This window comes from Hylobates moloch, unplaced genomic scaffold (genome assembly GCF_009828535.3).
Source record: "Hylobates moloch isolate HMO894 unplaced genomic scaffold, HMol_V3 SCAFFOLD_11, whole genome shotgun sequence".
Lineage (NCBI taxonomy): Eukaryota > Metazoa > Chordata > Mammalia > Primates > Hylobatidae > Hylobates > Hylobates moloch.
The window spans coordinates 50,860,424-50,886,076 of NW_026652286.1; the positions used below are offsets into that span (position 1 = coordinate 50,860,424).

The following is a 25,653-nucleotide window of genomic DNA, read 5'->3' on the forward strand; positions in this document are numbered from 1 at the left end:
ATGAGCCAGCATGCTTGGGCAGCTTGTGTGTTTTGCTCTGCTCTGTCCCTTGCTGAGCCTGCCCAGTCTCTCCTACTCGTAGGCTCTGACCGTCTCTATAGGATACGATTCTCTGCCTCCTTTGGGGTAAATTCTCTGGTCACCCATCCTTCCTTTTGCTAAAGTCGCCTGACTTCTTGAGCCTTTTCTTCTGGGGCTCAGTGTCTCCTGTCAGCTGAGTCTTGTAGCTCCCTGTCCACACCCATCTATTGCCTGATGGAGCCAATAACCTATTAGAATTAGAGGAACCCAGCAAGATTTGCCATCACATGATTTCTCAAATTCCCTTCCTCAAATAATGATTCAACAATCTAAACCTGCCTCCTCTCTGGGTGGTTGTAATACTGTGTCCTCAAACCTATTCTGAACCTATATTTGAATAACCTGGGGGTGGTTCGTCAGAACCTCTTCTTGTAACTTGCTAACCTGTCCAGCATCGGCAACCTGTAACTATTCACTGAGGGGATATCTGACCCACATCCAGCCCTTTCAATCAGAGGAGTGCTCCCAAAGAGCACAGATGCACCCAACAATGGGAAACAGCTCTGGCTCGAGTGTTTGCCCAGGAGATGCCTCACGTTGCCCTCCCTTTCCCAGCTCTCTGATCCCAAGCCCCACGGTGTGTGTCCTGGCCTCTTTGTATGGACAGTGCAGTTGGAGATCCTGCAGACCTCAGAGCTCCTCCTCTCCTGTCAGTAGTGGACACCCTTCACTGTATTCTCCCCATGACTCCATGGGAGGGACAAGTGTTCCACTAGGCAGTAGGACCTGGGCATCCAGGCCAGGAGAGAATGGTGGTATTCAAACCACTTAATCTGGTGACAGTGGTTCCCATGCCTAGTCTGTCTCCTCCTACTTTAGGTCATCTCTGTCACTCTCCATCACAGCTCTGTCACTTTCTGTGGGTTTGAGGACAGCAGTGGCAGGAGGTCAGAGCTACTGTATTCAATAAACCTGCATTACACACCTGCTCAGGACCCAGCACTGTGCTGGGCCCTGGGGACACAGATGAACCAGACAAGACCCCTCAGGGAGGCCTTCATCACTCCAGGAGATGGGGTCTGGCCTCTGAGGAAGTGCATCTTGGGGAGAGCCCTGGGTGCTGGGGACTGGCTTGCTTGCTTTCACACCCAAGGTGGGCCAGTTGGCTCCAAGCCCTGGCCTTGAATTCCTCTCCGTCCTCTGGTCCCAGCAGCTGACGTCCCAGTGTGCCTCATACTTGAGGCTCCCTGAACCTGACCCAGCTGGGAATCTGCAGAGAGAAGGAGCTCCACTCAGGCCTGCCTTTCCTTGCTGGTCTCAGAAATGCTGTTGGGTTCCGGGTGACAGCCTGCTTCCTGGAGGCTGTTAAACAAAATCTCAAACTACACAAATTGTGGCACAGCAGATGGGGTGCAGGAGAATACAGGGTTTTGTTGTTTGGACACAGGCCTAATTGTCATACACAGGCACCAAGTCAGGTGTGCCTCCCCATCAGAAATTCCACTCTGGAGAAACACCACTGGGCTCCACTCTAACAAGGATCCCAACTGACAGCTGGCTGGCAAGAATGCCGCCTTTTCCCTTCCTCAAATAACGACTCAACAGCCTAAATCTGCCTCCTCTCTGGGTGGTCGCTGGACCTGGAGGGCAGGTTCCTCTCTAGTTTTACTTCCAATTAAGGAAGTGGATTTGGAAACTCTTTTTAATTAACATCATAATCACTGCCATGTAATTAGCAAGCAAGTTTTTGTGTGGCAGGTACTGGGTTGAGACTTTATGTACTTTTTGTTCCCATTTAATTCTCATAGCAATCCCTAGACACATAGACGTTAACACCCTAATCTTATAGATGAGCAAGTTGGAGTTCATATAAGTGAACAATTTAGGAATTTTCCTAAGGTTACAAAACTAGAAAGTGGATGCAACAGCCTTTTAATCTTGGTCTGTTGGATTCCAAGGCTCGTGCTATTTTCACTATGACATGCGGCTGCTACAAAATCCACCATTTACTGATCACCTAATATGTACCAAGCCCCGGGCCAGATGCTTTATTTTAGTTTATCCTTTCAACAGCTTTCATGAAAGAGTTGCCATTATTGCCAATTTATAACTAGAGCCACCTACACAAAGGTTAAATCATTTCCCTGAGGTCACACACAGCTAGTGGGAAGTAAAGCCACGATTGTAACTCTGGGCACTTGCTATTATACCACACTCCCTCATGTGAGAGGAAAGAAAGCAACTACTTAAACTAGGTAGTTGATTTCACTTTATCTCAGCTGTGCAAATCAGCACTGTCCTACTGGTCCAGACCAAGATAATCGAATACCAAGTAGTTAGTCTAATGAGAAAAGCATCTGCTGCATCATGTTTCTACATTTCTAGTCACTTGGGCATGTTTTACACAGGAATCTGTTTGGGGGTCCTTCCTGATAGCTGTTTCTTCTGAATCTAGATCAGTGAAGAGCTGGTACATAATGATTCTGGCAAACGTTAGGTAAAAGGAATTTTTATGGTAACTTTTTTTTTTTAAAGAGACAGTAACATTTTGGAAGCTTCCATTATCTATTCATTTGTAGAGTAAATACTATATCCCTGGCCCTGGCCAAAGTATTACAGGTTTGGAGAGATGATTGGTCTCTGTTTTCAAAGTGTATATAACTAACCGAAGGTGACAGATATATAAACAATGATCTGCAAAGTTGACTTCTGCTTTTGTGACTAATCTGTAATGCGATTTTTAGCAGGTGATTTAACCTCTCTGGACTGTGAATCCTCAGTATAAAATTAGGTAAAATAGATAATATGTCCATCCTCCCTCCCTCCCTCAGTTCTTCCATTTCTTTATTCTTCAAGGCAATTTATATGTATATGTTTTCAGCAGCTACTAAGTGCTAAAATGTGTAAGATGAAGTGTTTCCCTGGAGGACTCGGTTTAGAGGGGTTGACAGACATTTACATGATGCACTCTATTAAGCTACTTGTCCAGAGCTACGTATCTAGAGTGGCAGAGCCAGGATCTGAAGCCCAAGTTGGCCTCTCTCTGAGGCCTGTATCTTCCCTCCTGCTGAGGGGTCCATTTTCCCCAGCACAGGCTTCTCAAACTCCATACTTGGCTGGCTCCTTGAGGCCAGTCAGACCTGCTGGAGCAACAATACCGAGACCTGTGTGCAGGTCCCACAGTGACTCATGGTGCTTAAGCAGCAGGCTCAGGAAGTGACCAGGAGGACATACAGGGGACGTGTCCCTGCTGGCATTGATCATGCTGGCATGGCAAGGGCGTCCAGTAAGCAGAACAGCCACAGGCAGCCAACAAGCCATGGCTCTAATTGGATCCCATAATGGGCCCCGTAAAGAATGACTGAGCAAGTGACATTTTCCTTGGTAGGAATATTAGTTATATCTCTAGTGGATTAAAAAAACTCACGCTGTGGGAAGGCCTACAAGCATACATACAAAATCACACAACTGAAGAAAATAGCAGGAAGCTTCCTACCCAGAGACAGAAGCAGCATTTCTGGCCAAGATAAATGAATAGGTTTTCTCCTCACTCCAGCTCTGCCACTTGACCAGCCTTGTGAATTTGGGAAAGCTACTTAACCTCTCAGCTTCTCAGTATTCTGGGGGTAAGTTGGAGGGTTCGGACCATTAAGTAGCTTCACCTCTAGAAAGGTAGAGGTTTGAATTCTGCCACGCACTTGCTGGGCTTCCTCCATCTCACCTTTCTCATCTCGTCACGGCTCCTTGCAAGGATGGGCTGGGGTGGTGGAAAGTGCAGGGGCTCTTTCCTCGGTCTGACAGGCCTGCATGTCTGCATCCCGCTCCATCATGTTCCAGCAGTGAGGCCTTCTCTTTGGCTTCCCTTGTCACACTCTGGGGATGACAGCAGCTGCCTCACAGGGAGGCTCCCCATGGCTTCTCCTTCACTCCCTGCTCTTTCCTCATTACACATTCTCCTTGAGCAAGGTTTTCTTTTCTCCCTGAGATGGGGCTTGCTCTGTCACCTAGGCTGGAGTGCAGTGGGACGGTCTTGGCTCACTGCAGCCTCAACCTTCTGGGCTCAAGTGATCCTCCCACCTCAGCCTCCTGAGTAGCTGGGAGTAGAGCTACCTGCCACCACACCCAACTAATTTTTTTTTTTTTTTTTTTTGTAGAGATGGGGTTTTGCCATGTTGACCAGGCTGGTCTCGAGCTCCTGGGCTCAAGTGAACTGCCCGCCTGAGCCTCCCAAGGTGTTGGGATTACAGGCGTGAGCCACTGCGCCCGGCCTCCTTGGGCAACCTTTTGTGTGCTCATGGTTTCAACTGCTTGTTCATTGATGGCTCCCAAATCAAGAACTCCAGGCCTTAATCTCTGCATGAGCTCCAGAATTACTTACTAACTGCAGTAGACATTTACTCTTGGGTGGCCTACTGTGGCGTGTGCCTTTATCACCTTGCTCCCACCCTGCTCCTTCTCTCTGCTCCTCAGACTGGTGAAAATACCACCATCTACCCAGGCATCCAAGCGGGAGAGTCCTCTCTGCAGCAACTCGCAGACACAATCAGTTACCAAGTCCTGCTGATTTCCCCTTTAAATAGAGCTTGAAAATGTCCCTTACCCTTCCTACCCCCATCACTACCGCATTGTTCCCTCAGGACGGGGACCTTCTGGCACAGAAAAATGAACATACAAGGTGCACAGTGACTGCTGAATTAACCATACTGACTTTTGGAGAAAGTTCTGCACATATGAGGCATCACTACATTGGAAGACATTCAAAAGAAATGATCATAAATCCCTGCTCTTGGATACGCTGTACTGGTTCACTGCCCTGATCTAGGGTGCAGAGATTAGAGAGCTATTTTGTGTCTCTGGGTCTTTGCATGAGCTCTTCCTTCTCCCTGGCACACTCTCTCCCTTCCTTGCCTAGTTAACTATCTCTCCTCTTTAAGACTTGATTCTAAAGCCCTGGCCTCCCTTCTACCCAGGAGTATATCCTTTGTGCTCCAGAGTACCCTGGGGACAAAGTTCTGGCCTAATCACACTGTAACTGTCCCTTTTTTGTCTTCCTAGTGGACTGGGAGTGACCAATAATCAGGAACTGTGTTCTGCTCATCTCTGCAATCCCAGCAAAGGACCTGACCCAGACCTCCATAAAAAACCGTCCAAAGGATGACACAACTGAAAACAGGAAGATTGTATGGGCATGTGGCCTGGGATGGCAGCAGATGTACCCCCTCCCTGCCTAGCAAAGTCTTCTAGATGTCTGCTTTGAGGGTGAGCAGCATCAGTGCCTTTCAGTTCATCTGGAGACCACAGGATCAGTAAGAGCTGACTGCAAAGTGGGTACTGATCGAAGATTCCCCTTGGACCTTTGGTTTCTCACTCTCTTCATCTGTCACCCAGTGGGAGCAACAAAACTTTGCTCATAAAAATTCCAAACTCCTTGGATAGTAGTTTTATAAATCTAGGTACCTGAGGCTGCTTCTCTGCCTCCCCTGACATTCCATCAGGAACCATGGATGCTCTCATTCTCCTGGCTTCCTCCCACCCCCATTCCTCAAAAGAGGCTCTAGAGTGACTCAGTTCTCCCTCAGAGCACCCTGGCTGGAGCTGGGGCCCTCGGACTCACCCTCCATCAAAGGGGTTCTCCCCGGGGATTATGTGCGTGCTGTCCCTGCCCACGAGGAACTTGATGCGGTCATAGAAGGAGTGTAGGTTCTGCTGTGACACAGGGACCTGTGTCTCCTGGATGATGTCCAGAGGGTCAGGGGAGCCCAGGCACAGTGGGTTGACATGGCACAGGGGCTGGAGGCAGCAGTCAGGGTCCATGCAGTCCACCAGGCCATCTGCAGGAGTGACAGAGCATGTAGTTTATATCGCTATGTTCAATCAGCCATGTTTATCCAGAATGCCTTCATTCATTTCTCCTCTATTTTTCACTCATTCAAAAACTTTATTAAATGCTGATATAAGCCAAAGTCTTTGCTGGGCACCAAAGAGATGCAAGTGACTCAGATGTGATCCTAGCTCACTAGTCTAGAAGGAGAGATAGACAGTAAGTGTACAGTGTCTGTACTGTATGTTTTTCCTTCCATCGAGATAGAAGGGGTTGTATGTATGAAGACCCAGGAGTGAGATAACACATGAACATTTGTGATGCTATATTCAAATGCTGATGGCCAGAAAGTGAGTGGAAGAGCACCAGGTGAGGCTGCTGAGGTTGACAGGGGCACACCAGGCTGGGCCTTGCAGGCCAGGTTAGGGAGTTTGAATTTCACCCTCAGGACAATGGGAACCACTAAAGGCTTTTAAGCAGGAGGTGACTTCATCTGGTGTGCACTCCTGAAACCAAAGGGGGCCTCAGTGGAAGCTGGGAGCCAGACAGGAGAAGAGGGCATTGCTGAGGCTGCACAGGTGAAAAATAAAGGTTGCTTAGACTGCAGTAGTAACAGTCGCAATTAAGAGAAGTAGATGGTATTGAGAGACATTTAGGAGGTAAAACTGTAAGCCCTGGTGACTGCCTGGCTTTGAGAGTGAAGGCACAGTAATTCTCAGCATCTCTCCCAGCCGCAGTGTAAGCGTGTGGCCTGCGGCTGAATCCTCGGTCCTCTGGAGGCCTGCTCCGCTTTCTGTGAGAGGAGGCTGCAGGGATATTTGTGCTTTTTGAGTTTGCTGGATGGTTTCAGATCCCTGACAGAGTTGCCATTAGCAGGGAATTCTTTACCACGTGGATGGGCTTCTTCAGGACTGGAACTTGTATTACAGCTCTACTATCTTCCCAAAGTACCAAGAAAGTCCACCAGATCACAGATTTTTGGCCTCATTATATCAATTTACTTTTACAGGCACCTAATATTAATAGACTAGCTTAAAATAGACAACAAAGAGATCAGCAGATAGTGCCCAAAGTGGGGGACAGGAAAAGCCCAGGGTTACATACAGTCTGTGTGCTTTGTCGGCAGACAACAGTCTAATGACATGTATTCCTGCCTGAGTTCAAATTCTGGCTCTGCTGAGTCTCAGCTGTGTGACTTTGGCAAACTTCCCCACCACCGTGGGAGCACGCAGATCTGTTCTGTGTTCCAGCACTCAGTGGAAGTGCTTAAAACATAACTGTTATACAAATAAATGAATGGGAATTGAATGAATTAACTAGTGAAGCAGGGGTTGTGACAAATGCCAGTCCATAAAAGCCAGAAAACTGTAACTTCATCCCATTCAGGTAAGCAGTGTGCTATGCTAGGAGGACCATGATGTTCAGAGGCTAAAGTTCAAGATCGAGTATGGCCCCTAAGAGTGACCCTGGACAAGTTCCTGTACTTAGTCTCTCTGAGCTCCATTTCATCAGTAATGTGGGAGTAACAGCGATATACCTATTTCTCTAGTTTTCTCCATGGAGTTTACAATACAGAAGCTGCCCATCAAAGTATTGCAAATGCATTGGCTAGACTTGGTGTCCCTGCTCCTCCTTGCTAGTGGTGTGGCCTCAGGTAAGCTACTTGATGGCCCTAAAACCTAGTTTTTTCCTTAATAAATTAGTAACAAAGCCTTTCTGTTTCTCTCCCATTTCTTCATGGTGCCCAAAAGCTTACAGTCTCCTTGAAGGCAGATAGTGATAAAGAATATGAATTCCAGAGATAGACTGTCTGGGGTCAAATCCTGGCACTGAAACTTACTAGTGTGTGACTTTGGGCAAGTTACTTAAACTCTCTGGCCTCAGTTCCCCATATCTGTTAAAGGGGGATAATAAGTGTCATACAAGTATTTGTTATGTAGATAAAAAGTGCAGCATTATGTCCCCAAATCTAGCATAGTATCTGACACATGGTATCATAGTGCTTAATTCTGGGTTAGTTTCCCTTCCCGATCCTGAACCTAGAACATGGCTCACCAACATGAAGAGCCATTCATCCTTTGTCTGCTCACCTGCTAGATTCACTCTGAGATATGGAAGGAATGCCTCCCCTCACCCCTGCGTCCTAACTTGTGGCTCCTGTCCCAGCTCCCAGATACAACTGCCTAGCAAAGCACCTGTCTTCTCCGGCAGTCGGCAGGCTCCATCACACATTCTCATGCTGCCCCTGTCAGACATTGCTTAAACACATAATTGCAGCCAAAGCTGAGGGTTATTTGCATTCTGCTATTGATGTTAGCATGACAGATTCAGCTGTTGCATCCATAACTCTGCAGAAATGCTCCATTATTCAATCCCAGTGAACAGGGACGTTGGCCATTAAATCAGCTAGCACAATTGAAGGGCCGTGAAAAGTCATGGCTAATTTGAAATTTTATTAGCTCTTGCCTGGTCTTGTTTACCACCAAAGCAGTCCCTGGAAGCCTGTGTTTTACCCTTTTATAAACATTCAGCTCTGTGGCACCTGGAAAGAGCTGCTTCCTGTGAGAAGGGATGTCTGCTCTCTAGTCCTGGGGGAAGGTTAGCCAGGAATGATAGCTGTTCTTATTAATATCTATATTACAGTGATGGTGATGATGATGATGAATCGCCACATTTATTGAGTACCAGGCATTCTGCTAAATATGTTACAAGGAATCCATCACTGAATCCTCTATGAAGTAGCCACTGTTGTCACTCTCATTTTAGAGAAAAGGAACCAGAGGCTCAAAATGGTAAAGCAACTTGGTAAAGGTCATGTAGTCAGTGAAGAAGTTGACTCAGAATCTGAACTCAGTTCTTTCTGAGGCATATAATGTTCTTTAAGCTCTGGAGAGACTTTTAGGAAATATTTCTTAACCAGAGAAGATGAATTTCTGAATCTTAGTGAAACACTACTCTTCTGTGCTCTTCCGGCCTCTTGGGCAACTTCCATTACAGTACATCTCTTTCCAATATTGTAATTTTGATTTTCTCTCCGTCCCCTGACCCCCATACTCTGCAACCCAAATGATGAGCTCCTAGAGATTAGGAGTTTCTGATTCATTTCATTATCCCAGGGCCCAGACCTGGACAGGAACAGTGACTGTACTCCACAGAGGTTTGAGGGATGAATAAATGACTGACCCAGGTCAGACCTGTCCCACTAATCCAGCATCCACGTCACAGGACAACAGAGCTCGATGGAGCCTTTTATTCTGCGATCGGTGGCCAAATGGTGCTTAAGAGAGCCCTCTCTCCAGGCAGACTACCTGGATTTGGACCCCAGTTCCCAGTTCTTGTGCAAACTGTGTGACTTGGTCCAAGTTGCTTAACTTCTCTAAACCTCAGTTTCTTCATATGCACAATAGGGGAGAAAAAGAAGGATGGTTAATTCCTTAGACTCACCAATCTGTCTCTACAGCTAAGTGTGAAGCACAAAACTTCCCTTGGATGTCTTTTGACAATGAGACAAAAATTTGCTAGAGAGGAACTTGTAGACTGAGACTCTGTCTGCAAGTATGGGACCCAGCATGCATGCCTGCTCCACATAGGAACTGATAGGCCACATCATGGCCGTTTAATTAGTATTTGTGTCTCTCATTAGTTCTGCAAAGTTTGGTTTTGAGCTCTTTGAATATTCCCCTCTGCCTTTCTCTGTAGTCTTCAGGAAATTAACTACTAAATGCTTAAAGGATCTTCTAGCTTTCATGTCTCTCAACCTCTTCCTTAATTTCCATCTTTTTATCTGCGTTCTATCCTGATTCGTTTCTTCAAATCCCTATTCTACTTCACTTATTTTCCCATCATTTGTGTCTGGTCTTCTGTTTAATTTGTTCTTTGGGTCATTACCTTAAATTATCTTACTTGAAAATTTCTGGATAGGCTATTTGGAATTTTTCAAAATCCACCTGTTTCTTTCTTGATATTGTCTTGTTCTGTGGTTTTTATACATCGTTTTCTCTCTTTAGTCATTTCAAAGTGTATTCATTTTATAGTCTTTTTCAGACTGTTAAGTTCTCGCGAGTGGTCATCCTTCTGCATGTTGTAGTTGTTGACTCCAGCTCATGGTCAGTCATTTCCCGTGTGTTCTATGATTCTGTTAATTCTTGGAAGGCTTGCCTTTCCTATGGGAATCTTGTGTGGTTGAACTAACCCTCCAGGGTCGTTTTCTTTTTCTTTTTTCTTTTTTTTTTTTTTTTGAGATGTTGTCTCGCTCTGTCGCCCAGGCTGGAGGTGCAGTGGTGTGATCTCGGCTCACTGCAAGCTCCGCCTCCCGGGTTCATGCCATGCTCCTGCCTCAGCCTCCTGAGTAGCTGGGACTACAGGTGCCTGCCACCACACCCGGCTAATTTTTTGTATTTTTAGTAAAGACGGGGTTTCACCGTGTTAGCCAGGATGGTCTCGATCTCCTGACCTCGTGATCCGCCTGCCTCAGCCTCCCAAAATGCTGGGATTACAGGCATAAGCCACCATGCCCGGCCCAGGGTGGTTTTCTGATTATGTCAGCTAGCCACCCCAAGGGTACCATTTGTCTGGGACCACTTTTCAGGTTGATTTCTTAGGTTGGAGTTCTAGGACTGCTCTAGTATGTGAGTTTAGATTTCAAGGTCTTTTGAGGTATAGGCTTGGTCTCTTAGCACACCCCCCAGCCCCGACAAGCCATGGCAGAGAAATGCCTCTATGTCATCCTTCTGGTCTAGTAGGCACTGTTTTTTTAGTCCTCTTCTCACATGACTTGCAGCCTTTGAGGACCCCAGCTTTATGCGGGGCCTCAGTTCCAACCTCCCACTGTGGATGTGCCCTGTCTGCTGACTCCGAAATTATTCTGTTCTGAGTCTCCCTGGCACTGATGATCCTGCACTTCTCCCAGGCCTGCTGTAGCTTGGGCTCCTGTGCTCACTGCTCTGACCCATCAGCTTCATCTTATTTCTGGAATCCAGGGCTCCCTTGTCTCCCTTTTCTTCTTTGCTCAATTTTATATATGAACAGTTGTACCTTGTCATCAGAGAATCTCTGTATGACCTAGTTGGCCATTTTGCTGAAAATAAGAGTTCCAGCAAGAGCTCTGAGCCTCAGTTTTCCCATCTGTAAAATGAATCATCAAACTTACTTCATAGAGATGCTGTGAGGATGAGGTGAGATCACGGATGTGAGGCACTTAGCACGATAACTAGCAGCTAAGCAAGTACTTGGCAAATCATAGTTACTATTAGCTCCTGCCCGGGAGTTCCCTTGAACCACATTCTGGTAACAGGCCCTACGCTGGCCCCTCCCTACATGCACATTACATGACAACCCTTTCTGGATGATGCAGTTGGGCCTTAGAGAACTGAAGTGGATAAACATGGTCATAGCAATGCACTGTAAATTAGGGTAGTAGAGGCCTCTGGGGATTTGCAGATTGGGGTCCTCTGCAATGGAAATATCACATAAACTGTGCTCTTATGAGAGGCTCTGGCACTGCGGAATGTCTTACTCCATGCTTCACAGGTGGGAGTGATTAATGCCTATACCTTCCTGTGGTGATGCTTCCTAATCATTTATTTAACAAATATTTGCTGAGTAGTAACTGCGGATAAAACTTCCACCAATGGAGGCAATCCTATATAAATGAGACACACAAATGAGTAGGGCTTACAGCATTCTTTTCAAAGGCTGCAGTTTACAAGACCAGCTTCTGAGTAAAACCCTCTTTATATTTTCAAATGTAGCATATGGCGGCCTGAAACAGTGCATATGGCTGTTCTACAGTGAGGGGGAATGGCTCCCAATTTAATTTTCTTAGGCATAGATGACAAATTTTAGAAGATTCTCATTAAAAGGAAAAAAAAAGCATGCTGTAGGGACAGAAATGTAATTTTTGGGATAGACTAGAAACATACTAATATACAGTTTGGGGGATTCTCTGGTTTTTGGGTGGCTTGGAAACATTTATAGTTTCCAAATACTTCATATCTCACTTAATTATATATTATATATACATAAGTTGGTTGACTTATAAATTCTCTGTGTTTTGTATATTTGCTATTCCCATTCAGAGACCCTCATTATCACAGCAGAAAAAAAAGTCAGGAAAGCAGAGGGTTTGCTTCTATGTCCTTCAAATTTTCTGTAAAACCCTCCTAAATCCCAGCTTTTGGGAAATAACTTTTTTTCCTGGAAATTTCCTTTTCCCTCAAAGTTCTAAACACACGCCGCCTTTTACATGGTGACAGTGAAAAGAGGCAGAAGAAAATGTCAAAAAGGCCAGGCAGGCCCTGGAGGCTAGGGATGCAGCAATGCCACACTCAAGAGTGGCCCCTGATGGGGAGTGGAGGGCAAAGAAAAGGGGAAAAAAAGAAGGGGGCCAGCATCTGGGGGCACTCAGTGAAACAATCCAAAGTGGTTCACATACTCCTGACCCTTGAACTTGAAGCTCTGTCGTGCTCACATGCTGCTGGTGCATGGAGGGCTGGCTTCTGCTAACATTTTCGTCTATGTGCTCTGGCTGGAGGATGAAGGCCCTGCCATACTCTCACTGAGATCCCTCTTTGATGCCTGCCTTGCAGGTAGGTGTCAAATGACCTGGAGAACTAGGGAAAGGGGTGTGTGGGAGAAAGAAACCCAAGCTAGATGCCTGAAGACCTAGCCTCTCCCCTGTATCTGCCCCTCTGTAGCCATGAGACCTTGGGCACATCCTTCCTATGCGCGAGATGCAATTTACTCCTGTGAAACCAGGATACTAGGCTCTGCCAACCTCTCAGGATTGCTGAAGGGCTCCAGAGTCTAAAAGAGTGAACGAGTAAGTCAACAAAAGAAATTTGAGTGTCTTTCCCATGCTGGTAGCTGTTCTCTGGAGCTCCCTCTGGAGACAGCGGCGGGGCTCAGACATAGGCCAAGTCCTCTGCTGGCCACGTGGCCCTCTTTGAGTGAACAATTGCAGTCCTGACTAGAAGTGGCTTCCTGTTTGTTGTGTGACCTTAATGGCGGCCAGTGATTGGTGGGCCCTTGGGCCCCTCATTTCCCTTTCTTGTGTCTGCGTCCTCATCAGGGAGGCCAAGGGTACATGGGGCAGTCTCAAGGCCGTGGGCCTGCCTGATGGCCACCTCCTGGCCTTTACACACCAGAGACCCATTTCCCCTGGTGGCCAACTTGCTGTGACTTTCACAGGAAGTAAAAGGTATGCAGGAGCGTGCTATTAAAGATGGGGGCAAGCCCAACCTTCTCACCTTTACAAATAAGGACACTGGGGCTCGGGTTATGTAATTTCCCTGACATTGTACTGCTAGTTAAAGAGCAGAACTGGGAATTCAGTCCATTATCTTTCTGTACATCGAGCTGTTACGCACAATTCCACAGTGGACAACTCTTTATAGCAATGCTCCGGATTTTCTGGCTTCCAAGCCCTGTCACCTCTCCACATGGGGCAGAAATTGACTTGTTTATTTCTGTATCTCGAATGCATAGCACAGTGCTTTGCACACAGTAAGCATCACATTGGTTGAATGAATGAATAAATGCATGCATTTTTTATGTGAGAATCTCAAATTAGACAGCTCCATCAGCTTGACAGGGCCCATCAAGGGCCATGGGGTGTGGTGGAAGCCATTCCCTACAGGAGGAGCTCATCCCTCTCCTTAGAAAAGAGACATAGGGAACACGCCTGTTAATGTTCACTTAGTACCCATTATGTGGCTGGCAGGCCCTGTGTTAGGCACTGGATGTTCAGGAATAAAAGAGTCATGCCTCTAAAGGATTTGGTGTAGTGGGGCAGACAGAGACAATTGAGTGCTGGAGAAGAAGGAAGCAGAAGGGGCTGTGGAAGCCAAAGGTGGGACCCCAACTCAGGCTAGGGGCTGGATTATTTCCTGGAAGACAGAATGCTTAAACTGAATCTGGAAGGATGGGCAAGGATAAAAAGGAGAATGGGGGTGTGGGCGGGGGCAAGGTGGGGCAATCTGTGGCCTAGCAAACTCTTTGTACTGTAGTTGTTTGCATGGTTCCTTAACCTCACAGCCCCATGGACAGTGTATAGCAAGCCCATCAGTCTTTTTGCAGGCCTGACTCTTCCTTGGCTTGACGACCCATTAGCCAACCTTATCTCACTCTTGTCTGCAGTCTGGGCACAGAACTGTTTTACGATAGCATCTGAGGAGGCCCTGGGGGTGGAAGGTGGAATGTGTCTCCCCTTCTGTACACACTGGGGAGAAGATTTTGTCATTTGCTGTGATAAATTCTGTGCCTTCTTTCAAAAGGCTTGCAAAGTCTTTATCTTCCCTTTGGAACACAAGATTTTTAAAGGTCAATTTCTCTCTTGTCTCTTATCATGAGAAATGTGGTTTAGAGATAGTTTGAAGGGTGACCAAATTCTTTGGCTTTATGTGAACTCTCCCTTCCAGCAATAAGAGATGAGGAGGAAAAGGGAAGACAGAGACCTTTGTTCTCAGTTTTCCTGAAATTTCTCCTTCTAGGTTGCATCTCTCAATTATCTATTGCAACCCATGATTGTTTTTTCATGGGAAAAAAAGCACCAAAAGAGATTATCATACCTTGAAGCTGCTTAACGATCCTTTATCAGAAGAGGACTGGTTGCTTAAAATCCAGTGGAGTTTTTATCCTGGAGGCTTTTTAAAAAACATAGGTTCCAATCTAATCCTAGCTCTCCTGCTGAGCCACTGTGTGACTTTGGACAAATCATTTCAGTTCTCTGAGTCTTAGTTTCCCTGTATGTAAATGTGTGCCTTGCAACTTTGTTGTAAAGGTTGGAGATGATGTACGCAGAGTGTCTAGCACAGTGCCTGGCACTCAGGAATGTGCTCAAAAATGGCTGTTATTTTCCCTTATGTACGTTTGGATTCTTTTCTAGCAAAGAGCGTGTAACAGTTTGGAATATAGACTTTAACAAAGAAAATGAAAAAGATGAAAATATATTATATAGAGAAATATACCATAATCTTAAATGAAAAAATAGAATGTAAAATTTTATAGAGGACATAATTCCAATTTTTAAAAATAATTATTTACAAATACATATTTTATAATAAATATCATGTTTCTGTGATTATAGGTGGAAAAGAGCAGGAGAAACAACTGATATCTGTAGTTGATAAACTAAGTCTTAGAGAAGTTGAGTACGTCACTCAAGGTCACGCAGTGAGCAAATCAGGGAGCCAGGAGTTGAATCCAGACAATCTGGGTACAGATCTTGTACTTTTAATCACTGTGCTATGTTGCCTCTCAGGCCTTTTCAATATATAACCTGTGTTCCTCATAGCAGCCCTGCAAGGTGGGCATTATTATCCTAATTTTACAGTGACTTAGCATCTTTGGGACATGGTGTCACCATCTTTGAAATGGGCATGAATAAACATCCCCATAAGAGGATAAAATGAGAAGATGCATGTGTCTGTATTTAATAAAGGGCTTCTGAAAGCACACAGTATGAATGGGGTACACCTTCTTTGTCAAGTGGGGCACATAGAAGCTTCACTTTGAGTGGGTGGGTTAGGGCCCCTCTGCTTGTCTACCTTCTGGTCCCTCTCAGGAGCCAGTGCCCAAGGTGAGAGCATTAGGAGACTGGCGGTCATCGAGTCACATGAGGGATCTTGTTTCCGTTTTTACTAGTCAACAACCATACATGAAAACAAAAACAAACCAATAAAGCTACTCCCTGGCTCAGTCGTACTGTTTGGCTCTTCCATTTTTTTTTTTTTTTTTGACAGAGTCCTCCTCTGTTGCCCTGGCTGGAGTGCACTGGCACAATCTCAGCTCACTGAAACCTCCGCCTCCCAAATTCAAGTGATTCTCATGCCTCAGCCTCCTAGGTAGCTGGGATTACGGGTGCACACCACCAAGCCCAGCTAATTTTTTGCATTTTTAGTACAGATGGGGTTTCACCATGTTGGCCAGACTGGTCTCAATCTCCTGGCTTCAAGTGATCCACCTGCCTCAGCCTCCCAAAGTGTAGCTTTTTTTCTTTTTGTCTCATAGTTTAAAAACACTGCTGTAGCATTCTTAATGAAACTTGAAATTCAAGTTTAATTTAAAATGTGTTGTTTTAAACCCAGCAAATTGGGAAAGAAGAGTAACCCGGAGATCTTAGATAACTTGAAGGGATACAGGGATCTACAATGGGCCATATGTCTGAGATCTGGACACAGTGAGAAGCTCTAATGTCGCCAGATCTCACATACTCTGGCAGTTTCTGTGACTGGCCAGCTGTGTGACTTCTGCAAAATACTCTCTAAGCTTCCTTTTCCTTATCATGCGGGAATAGTAAGTGGATAATAAGGCCACATTCCTCACAGTGTTGTTGGGTGGATGCACAATTGCTTTGCAAACTGTAAAGTGACATACAAGTTATTATGCTCTCGTAAGCTTTGTGGTACTGCTGCAGCCTATTTAAATCTGAGTAAGTACTCACACTACACTTCTAGGTGGAGGATAAATCACTAGGAGAAGGCAGAAGTGCTCTAGGTTCACAAGGCCATGTGGAATGGCTGAAGAGTCTAGTCCAGGCCATGTAATGACTTTCTTTGTGATTATGATGTGTGTGATATCACCTCTCCTCTCTGGGCTCCAGTTGTCCTGTCTGTAAACATGCAGGAGAGGGAGTTAAAGTCAATGTTCTCTGATGTCCCTTTCAATCCTGTTACTCAACATTAAACTCTGTTAATTCCTTCTCCAAGACTTGAGTCATATCATCTAAGAACAACCACTCAGTGAGACTCTAACACAATTTCCCTCCAGCCCGAATGATTTATCTTGGATTATGCTGTATACCCTGTCATGGCTGAAATAAAGGCACTTATTTAATTCTGCTTCCATTAGATTGAGTCATTTGGATGACAATTTCTTACAAATGACTGTGAGCTTCTTGAGGGAGAAAGACTGCGCCATGTTCACTGGTCTTTATGTCTCCTTGGAAAGGAGCATGGTGCCTTGTAGATAGCGGGAGCCCTACAAAGGTGTGCTTGGCTGAACTGAAAGTAGCCCAGTGCAAATACAGTTTACTCGGGTGCTCCTTTCTTCCTCTCTCCCTCCACTAAAACTGCCCCCGTTTAGCCAAGGCACAGAGTAATAGAGGCCAATAAGGATAACCCTTACTACCCTTGCACTTGGGGACAGTCCACTCTCTATGATTGTTTCATCTATGCCATCCTGCAAAGCAGGGGTCCTCAGCACCCTCCCCTTGGCCCCCGCAATGGGTGAACAGCCTACTGAACTGAGAGAGCCCTGAGGTGAGACGTTTCCTCATTTAATAGTTGAGAACCCAAGGTCAAGGACCCTCAACAATTTGGCCTTCCCAGCTGGTTCTATTTCCAACCATGATGACCCACGGGATGTCTTCCTGGCTGCTCTGAAAGTCCCATGGGACAGAAACCACATCACAGTTCCCAGTAGGGCACCCAGGCATCTGATATCAGTTGAATGAGTGGATGCTCCTTTATCCTGGCAGTTGTCCCACTGCATTGCAATTACTTGCTGTTTCTCTCTGTCTCTAGATTGTGACCTTCACAAGGGTAGGGACTGTGTCTTATTTATTGCTGAAGCCCCAGTACCCTGGACAGGGCCTGATAACAATGTAGACACTTGGTTAACACTGGTTGAGTGAGTGAATAAACTATGTGCAAGCTCATTTCAGCCCATAACATGCTCCAAAAATGCAAGTGGCATATTCTCCCACAATTGGGGATTTTCTGGTTGATCTTTTCCACTTCCTACTGGCTCATCTCTCAGAACAGCTGGAGGAGGCTCTATTCTCCTGGGGTCTGGATCAGCCCCATTTCCTATGACAAGAACCTGTCTCTCCCCCCGAGCTGTGGGTTTTGGGCTATGGTATGCCCATGCCCCATGCTACCACTGGTGCATTCTAGTGCTAGGAGGGCTGGCACTGAAGTATGGCAAACAAAGGATACACTTGAATTGCATTTCATGGGAGAGAATCAATGAGCCTTGTTCTATAACCTACACTTGTATGTATACTGGTAGGGAGAGAGGTGCACCCTTTCCCCACATTTCCTACAGACATGCAGTTATTTTGCTGCCCAGGTGTTCAACAGCTGTTGAAGGCTTTGTCCAAGACTTTTGACTTGTCAGAAGGGAATGGTGGCTCCTCTCTTCTTTTCTTCTATTACATGAGTGTTATTATTAGTCATTGGAATTGTGCCTACACAGGCAAACTGAAGGGGAATGCTGAGGAAATCATGCAGATAATGTAGGCTGACATCTCTTTCCTATGAAGAGCAAATATAAATACACTTTACCTTGTCTGAAGACACGGGTGCTTGGTGCCCTTCCCTGCTTTGTCCTGGCTTGGCCCATAATGATGTCTCTGAATAGAGAGCCCTTTCCTTTCCAGGAAACCACTACTGATCCAAGTGTCACCTTCTTGATGAATGCTTTCCTACTCCCACAACAACCAATATATAACTCTACAACAGCACTTATCACAGTTCATTAGCGCTTAACTTTGGGGCTTTCTCCCTCATTTGAGGTCCTGGCATACAGGGAGAGGACTTCCTTATCTCTATGGCTGGTATAGGGCCCAACTCTAAAATAAGAACTCTGGATATTTATGGAGCACAAAAATTAATGAACTCCACAAGTTTCAGATCAATTAAGGGATATTTCAACCCTCCAAGATCTCAGGAGAACATAGACCTTCTGTTTCTGCCTAGCTACTGTGGCCAACCCCACAAGCTCCTTGTTGACAATTGCTCCACTGGGCCCAGGCCTGGGTGCATCAGGCCCAATCACCTCCTGGATTTAGGCAGCAGGTGGAAGGGCTGAAACCTGGCTGGCTCAAAGAACAGTGATCCGAAACAGCCCTTTCTAGGCTGCTGAAACTCACTCAAGGCAAATAAACCACAGAAATCACAATATCACACACTTGGCCTTTTAATTCTTATGGTGCTTTGGGGTTTGAGAATCCCTCTAAATACAAAATTCCCAAAGGTTAGGATGCTGAGTTTCTGACCTATTGATTTCCTACCCTGTGCAACATATTAGAAAGTCCTTTGGTATAAATATTAGGGAGCCACATAGACTTGTTTGGACTAAGCCAACTGTTAGGCCATCATTAGGAAGAAAGGGTTAACTGTTTTGATTTTTTTTCAAATCTTTATCTTTTTATTCTCCTAATAACTACCTGTGAGTGGGAGAATCAGGAAGGATTGATGTATCTTCCAAGTGGGAAAGTAGAACAAATTATGGTTGTATTTACCCAAGTTAATGCAACAGAAAAATGAAGGCTAACTCTACGACTAAGATAAGGACTGAAATGGTACTCATGGGCCAGCTGCCTCATTTTATAAATAGGGAGAGTGAGGCCCAGAGCCACCAAACAGCATGTGTATGGATGCACAGGGAGTCAAAGCCAGAGCTAGAATTAGAACCCAGATCTTCACTTTCAGCTAATGAATGTTCTAAAAGATGAGCACCTCCTTCCTTGGGCTTCGACTGTCTAGCACTTTATAAAAACCCAAAGCAAAGGCCATTTCTATTACAAAAGGTGTCTGCTGGTGTGCAGTGAGGGTAACCTCCAGAATCAGAGGAGAAGAGACCTTGACCAAAGGTAACTCAACCTCCCTCCCTGGGAGAAGCATCCCTCTGCAGCTTCTGTGATAAAGAATTAGATGGTCTCTTCTTATCCATCTCCAGTGAGGGGGACCCATAACTTTGCCAGACATCTCATCCTACTGTTGAATTGTTAGAAACCTCTTTCTTCCCTTTGCCTTCTCTTCTATAGTGGCTGCTGGATATCAATTACTTTCATTTACATTAGTTAATTTTAATTGGTTCAAATGGAACACCTGTGATTTGCACTCATCCCTAAGCCACATGTGCAGTTTTTTGCTTGCACTGCAGGTCCCCCTGACTGGATGACTGGTGTGTTGGTGGCCTGTTAGCTCAGTAATATCCATTCTCCACTCTGGGCCTCCCGCCCTCTGGAGCCACTTGGAGCCCATGGGTGCCAGAGCCCTACCTCCATCGTTGTCTTTGCTGTCACCGCAGGCAGTCTCCATGGAAGTGTCACAGCCAGCTCCTCTCCAGCCCAGCTGGCAGACGCAGTGCCAACCATTCAGGTCTAAGGTACATCTGCCGTTGCCATTGCACAACCCAGGGCAACCCTCTGAAAAACAAAGTACAGGGTCGAGGTCTGATCACCCAGAGTCAACTGCCATCACACACACTCACACGCTACCTGCCAACTTGCAAAATGCCTTCATATCCATCAGCACACGAATGCCCACAGCAGCCCAGGGAGGCAGGTATCATTAGGAATTGCCACTTTACAGAGAAGGCAACTGAGGCTCAGAGAGGTGAAAGGACTTGCCAAGGTCGCACAGTCAGAAGTGGCAGGGACAGGGCTGAAACCCACACCTTCTGCATCTAAAAGCCCCTCTTTCAAAAGTGACCGGGATTCTGGAGCTGGAGTCAGTGGATGTCGGCCTATCAGAATCTAACCAATAGAGTTTTTTTGCCTGATCCTTGCTTCTTGTTTATTCTCATGTGTTCCTCTGATCTCTGGCAGCTGTTTAGCACAAAGGAAACATCTTTCTGTTTATTCCTTGCTTCCTTCATCACTTCTGGGTATCATTCTAAAGGGTGTTACTTTTTCCAACTCTTGTAGTAGGTCAATTTTATTGGACCCTAGGCTTTTCATTTATTTTGTCCTATTTTCTCCTAAACTGTCTTTGCTTTGAGGAAGAGGACTTGGGGCTTTTTCTTAACATCTTGTCTACAGCTACACTTAGAAAAAGGCCCTGCACCCAGAGAAGCCATGATCGCCATTGTGAAACACTAACTAGGGCTGTCTGTGAGTGCAATGCAGGTACAGCCAGGCTGCTCTGCTCTCATTACGCTCATACGCACACCTGCCTGCCTGTCTGTCATTTATTAAGCATCTTCTTCGGGCTAGCACTGGAGGTACAGAAATGAATAAGACCTATTCTTATTCATGAGGTGCATGAGGCCTATCAAAGGAGACAAATTTATATAGGCAAAAAATTTAACTGCTAAATGCCTTAAAGGAGATGTGGGCAAAATATGGTGGGAACTTAACACTGGTGTGGCCATCTGAGAGGGCTGTAGGCGATTTGATCAAGAAGGGTCAGGCAATATTTAGATGCTGTGTTGGTTCTGCTTGGACCGTGTTATAAAGTGGGAAAGTTTTTAAAAAATACTATTAAAGTAGATTTGCAGGTTTTTTGATTGCCACGTCTTTAAACCTCTCCGAGTTTGTGGCTCAGAAATCTATGTTTGAGAATATGTTAAGTTACATGGTTCACTTCAGCTTCTATTGTGCCACTTGGTTTTCACTCAAGTCCTTATATTAACAATCCTGCCAACCCCCTTCTCCAAGGGGCTATCAAAAACCACCTGTCACTGGCAAGCCTTCCATCTCCTCTCTGCCTCTGCTCAGTCTTGGGAGAGGTATGGATGTGAAAGCACTGTGTCAGCTATAAAGCTTCATTTGTTTTATTATTTATGAGCAGCAAAGTGCTCCAAATATGGCTGCAAACTGAATCTTCTGCCATGAAGTAATGGGAAATTGACTCATTATTCTTAAATGGGACAACAAATGTGAAAGTGGCTGTCCAGTACAAGACCTGGGCCAAGATAGCCACTCACTAAATGGCTGATCAATCAGAATCTAAAACTTGAGTGTTTCCAGGACTTTTGATAGTTGACTGTTATTCCAAAGTAAAAGAAAATAACATGTTTATTTCTACTTGAGATGTTCAACACAACAACCAATCAATTTGGCCACTGTGTTTTCCATTCAAAGGAAGAAACATGTAACAATTGTGTACTCCAGCCTAGGAGGGATTCCTCCAGAAGTTAGAAGTGTATGTAGACTATGGGTTTCTGTATAGCAGGAGCCTGCTGGGAAAGATGAGAGGCTACCAGCATGGCCACCCCAAAAAGTGATTGAGAAAGAAGTTTTAAAAGCGAGCCCCAGGAGCAGAGCTGTGACACACAGGCGGCTATCCAGGCAATCTGACTCGGTTGCCAACATCAGCCACCTACAGTCATCTAAGCAATCACAGCTTTCTTTTTTCCTCAATTAGTCTCATGTCAATTTTTGTCCATCCAGCTGGGACTTGTTTTCAATTAAGGCTCGTTCGTATTTGGAATTAGTCATGGAGGAAGTAGGGTCTGATCTTTAAGAATGGTAGCTGACTGCTTACTTTTGCTGTAAGATAAAGCCTCTTGTAAGACGCAAAGAGTATCTCTTGTGTAAGAGCACAAGCTTGAGAGGCATGTCAAAGTTTGGCTGTACCACTCAGTGGCTGTATGACTCAGGCATGTTATTGAATTTCTTTGAGCCTCAGTCTTTTTACTTATAAAATAGGGTTTTTCGGGGGGTTAAATAAGGTATGCATGATGCACAAAGCCTGGCATACAGCTCAAAGATAATATCTGAATCTTCTACTCACCTTTACCTTCTCTCTATTTTGGGCAGAGGGCATATAATATCATATGTTGTACCCACAACCTCAGGTGGGGCTCACAGAAAGGCAAAATAGGAAACTGAGGCAGTTATCTAGATCAGAGTCAGCAAACTTGTTCTGTAAAGACCCAGAGAATAAATAGTTTAGGCTTGTGAGCCATATGGTCTCTTGCAATTACTCAACTCTGCCATCATAGCTTGAAAGCAGCCATACACACTTTTAAATGAATAAGCATGGCTGTGCTCCAACTAACTTGATTTACAAAAATAGGTGATGGGCCCGATTTGGTCTGTGGGCTGTAATTTGCCAGCCTTTGGTTTAGATGCTTCAGGACAGTGAGACAATGACAGCTGCCACATACTGAGGGTCTACTAGGACTGGCCACTGTTCTAGGCACTTTATATAGATTTCTAAAATAAGTAACTTTTTGTTAAAAATGTTCAGATCTTGATTTTCTAGGGCAGATCCAATTTTACACCATTTAATCCTAAATTTTTAATAAAAGCCATGTGTTGTAATAGAGTGAGGACTTTGAAGGTAGACAAACCTCAGTTCAAATCCTAGCACCATCATTTTACTGACTACCTGTGTTATAACTGGCAAATTATTTAACTCTAAGCTTCAGTTTTCTCATCTGTAAAATGGAGATAATAACTGATTCAAAGAGTATGTGAGAGTATTAAATGAGATAATATATATCAATTATTTATCACAGTGGGTAACATACATAGGCACTCAATAAATGAGAGCTGTTATTATTATTATTAGATTTACTTGTTTTAAGTTCGTATAACTTCACCAAGAAATTCATAACAAGAAAATAACCCTTTGCCTGTCCAAGTTGTGTAATGTTTAGGTCAAAAGCTATGGTCCTTATAAATAAATCCTTGCCAAAAACAGTCAAGACAGGCACCGGGCTTGTCTCATGGCTCGGTGAACATGCAGTGCAGTGGGAGGCGGCATGATGGGTTCAGGGCTGCGAGTCCCAGTGCAGGCCACCATTCATGCTTTCCTAGCATACTGTACTTCTCTCAATAGCAACTGTCCCAAGGATACTGAAATGATCAATTCTGCAATTAGTTTCATTGTCTTACTTCTTCCATTAGAATGTACCAGTGCCTGCACGTAGCAGACACTCAATATATATTTGTTAAAATAAATCAATGAGAGGGACAAGAGGCCTGCGTTTTGGCCTAATATGGGGGGAGTTGGGAAAGTTACTTTCTCTCTTTGGGCCTCAATTTCCCCATTTATAAAATAAGGATTTGGATGAGATGATCCATTAGGTCCTTCCAGCATAACTGACCCAATAGAGAAGGTCAAAACAACTTCAAGTTAGTTGATTCTGTTCTTAAATTCAATAAACTTTACTCAGTACCTGGTGGATGCTGGACTTTGTGTTAATTCACAGAGATGAGATATATCATCTGCCCTAAAAAATTTTATATTCTCTTTATTTATACTATACTTTGTTCCAGGAAGAGTTTAAAATAGGTCTTATAATCACAAACCATACTTCTTAAAGTGAATCTTGTGAAATAGTAGTTCTATGAGGTCCTCAAGAACAACCTTCTGCAGTCAAATAAGTTTGGAAAACGTTGCATCCTATATTCTTATTGTAGAAAGTCACACTGAATATCAATATATTAAAGGCTCCAAGAAGTCTTAGAATAAAGAAAGCTGCTTATTCGATTACTAGAGCATTTTCTAATTTGACCTCAGAACAATTTCCCCCACCCAGTAACCTGTGTAATATTCCATTCCATGGAACCCCCTCTGGGAAGCCCTGCTCTAGTGAACTCCTGTAGGCACATGGCATCTTGGGCACATCGTCCGTGCTGCTCTGAGGCTGCCTGAAAATATAATCACCAGACCTTTAGCGGGATTAGGTCAATGAATCATTGAGGTGCCAGTTTGGAAGAAGTGGAGCAGGTGTTCTCAGGGAGGGTTAGTTCTAGATGTGGAATCACAGAGAATCACAAATGTGGAAATCCACAGTCAATGTCTTCAAATGGACCAAGTGATACCCTGAAGATCTGCAGTATCCTATAAGTTTCAGAGGGACTTTGAGTACCTGTGGGTGGAACAAGGTTTGCTTTCATCCAGCCATTTGCTTCCGGGATAATCACACCCCCATTAGCCAGCATGAGGAAGGCTCCTCCAGGATGACTTGCTGACTGTCTTAAAGCAATATGCCCATCCTTACCCACTGAGGCTAATTCTGCAAACCTTGAAACTCATCAGTAATTCAGAGAGCCCACGTGACATTAATAATCCCTTCTGGAAAGACTCACACCAGGCATTTGCTAGAGTCAAAATAATGTAATTTTAAAGTTTAGAGAAGGGCTAACAAAGCTTTTCAAAAGAAATGATGCCCTTTAAATGACAAGGTGCCACTTTATCTTCAATCTCCTGCTTAGGCCTTTGAAGAAGTCCCCCTTGCAGCTAGCACGAGGTATAATAAGAAGACTTTCAAATCATTGAAGGTATTTATTTTTTAGCTAAGTGGCATGGATTCTATGCAATACACTTATCATATATCAAATGGCCCTTTTCTTTATGTTTCTCTTACTGGTCCTCTTGTACTTTATTCTCTCTCCATATTCACTTCCCTAGACAAAGCCATCATCATCTCTTACCTAGATGACAGCAATAGTCTGCTAATCGGTCTTCTTGTTCTCAATGGTCCCCCCTCAATTCTCCTTTCACAATACGGCCAGGCTGATCTTCCAAATCACAAACGTGATCTAGTTATCATCTTGCTTTTAAAAACCTTCAGACGCTTTCTTATACCCTTATGTTAAATTCCACAATCTATAAGGCCCCAACAATCTAAGTTGGTGGGGTGGCTACTTGCTAAGTGGTAGCCTTTGGACTTCCCCGTCATAACCTTCATCACACTTTGTTGGAATTATTTGTTTTGGTGTCTTCTCTGCTAGACTGCAGGCACCTTGAGAGCAGGGACCATATCTATTATGTGATATTCATATTTCCTAGCACTTAGGAGTTCAGTATATTTGTTGTATAAACATTGTTTCTTTAGTCTCTACCAAAGCAACTGGGAAGCAATGAACAAAATCTGGCCCATCTTTGAACAGTAAAGTACGCTACTCTGACAAGACCTGAGCTTCCATGGGACAGATCTCTGAATTCTTTTTTTAGAATTGGTATCCATTATACCAAAATATCAGCCAGATGAGGGCTTGGGTCAGACCTTGATTTTGCCAAGAAACATTTGCCTTTTAAAACAAGTTATGATTGATTGACCTAATCCAACTAAAGTTCTGGTGATGATATTTTCTGAACTGAAGATCAGAGCAGGTGATTTGAGAA

General features: G+C 44.7%; 1 protein-coding gene across 1 annotated transcript in view; it reads right to left on the reverse strand.

The window, feature by feature from the left end:
- TENM4 (teneurin transmembrane protein 4) overlaps nucleotides 1-25,653 on the reverse strand; it is a 417,322-nt gene that overhangs the window by 89,280 nt on the left and 302,389 nt on the right. The window contains exons 15-16 of the mRNA XM_058446567.1: nucleotides 19,848-19,994; nucleotides 5,636-5,852 (exon numbers count right to left, since the gene is read on the reverse strand). Coding sequence (XP_058302550.1) covers nucleotides 5,636-5,852; nucleotides 19,848-19,994 — 364 coding nt within the window. The remainder of the gene's footprint in view (nucleotides 1-5,635; nucleotides 5,853-19,847; nucleotides 19,995-25,653) is intronic.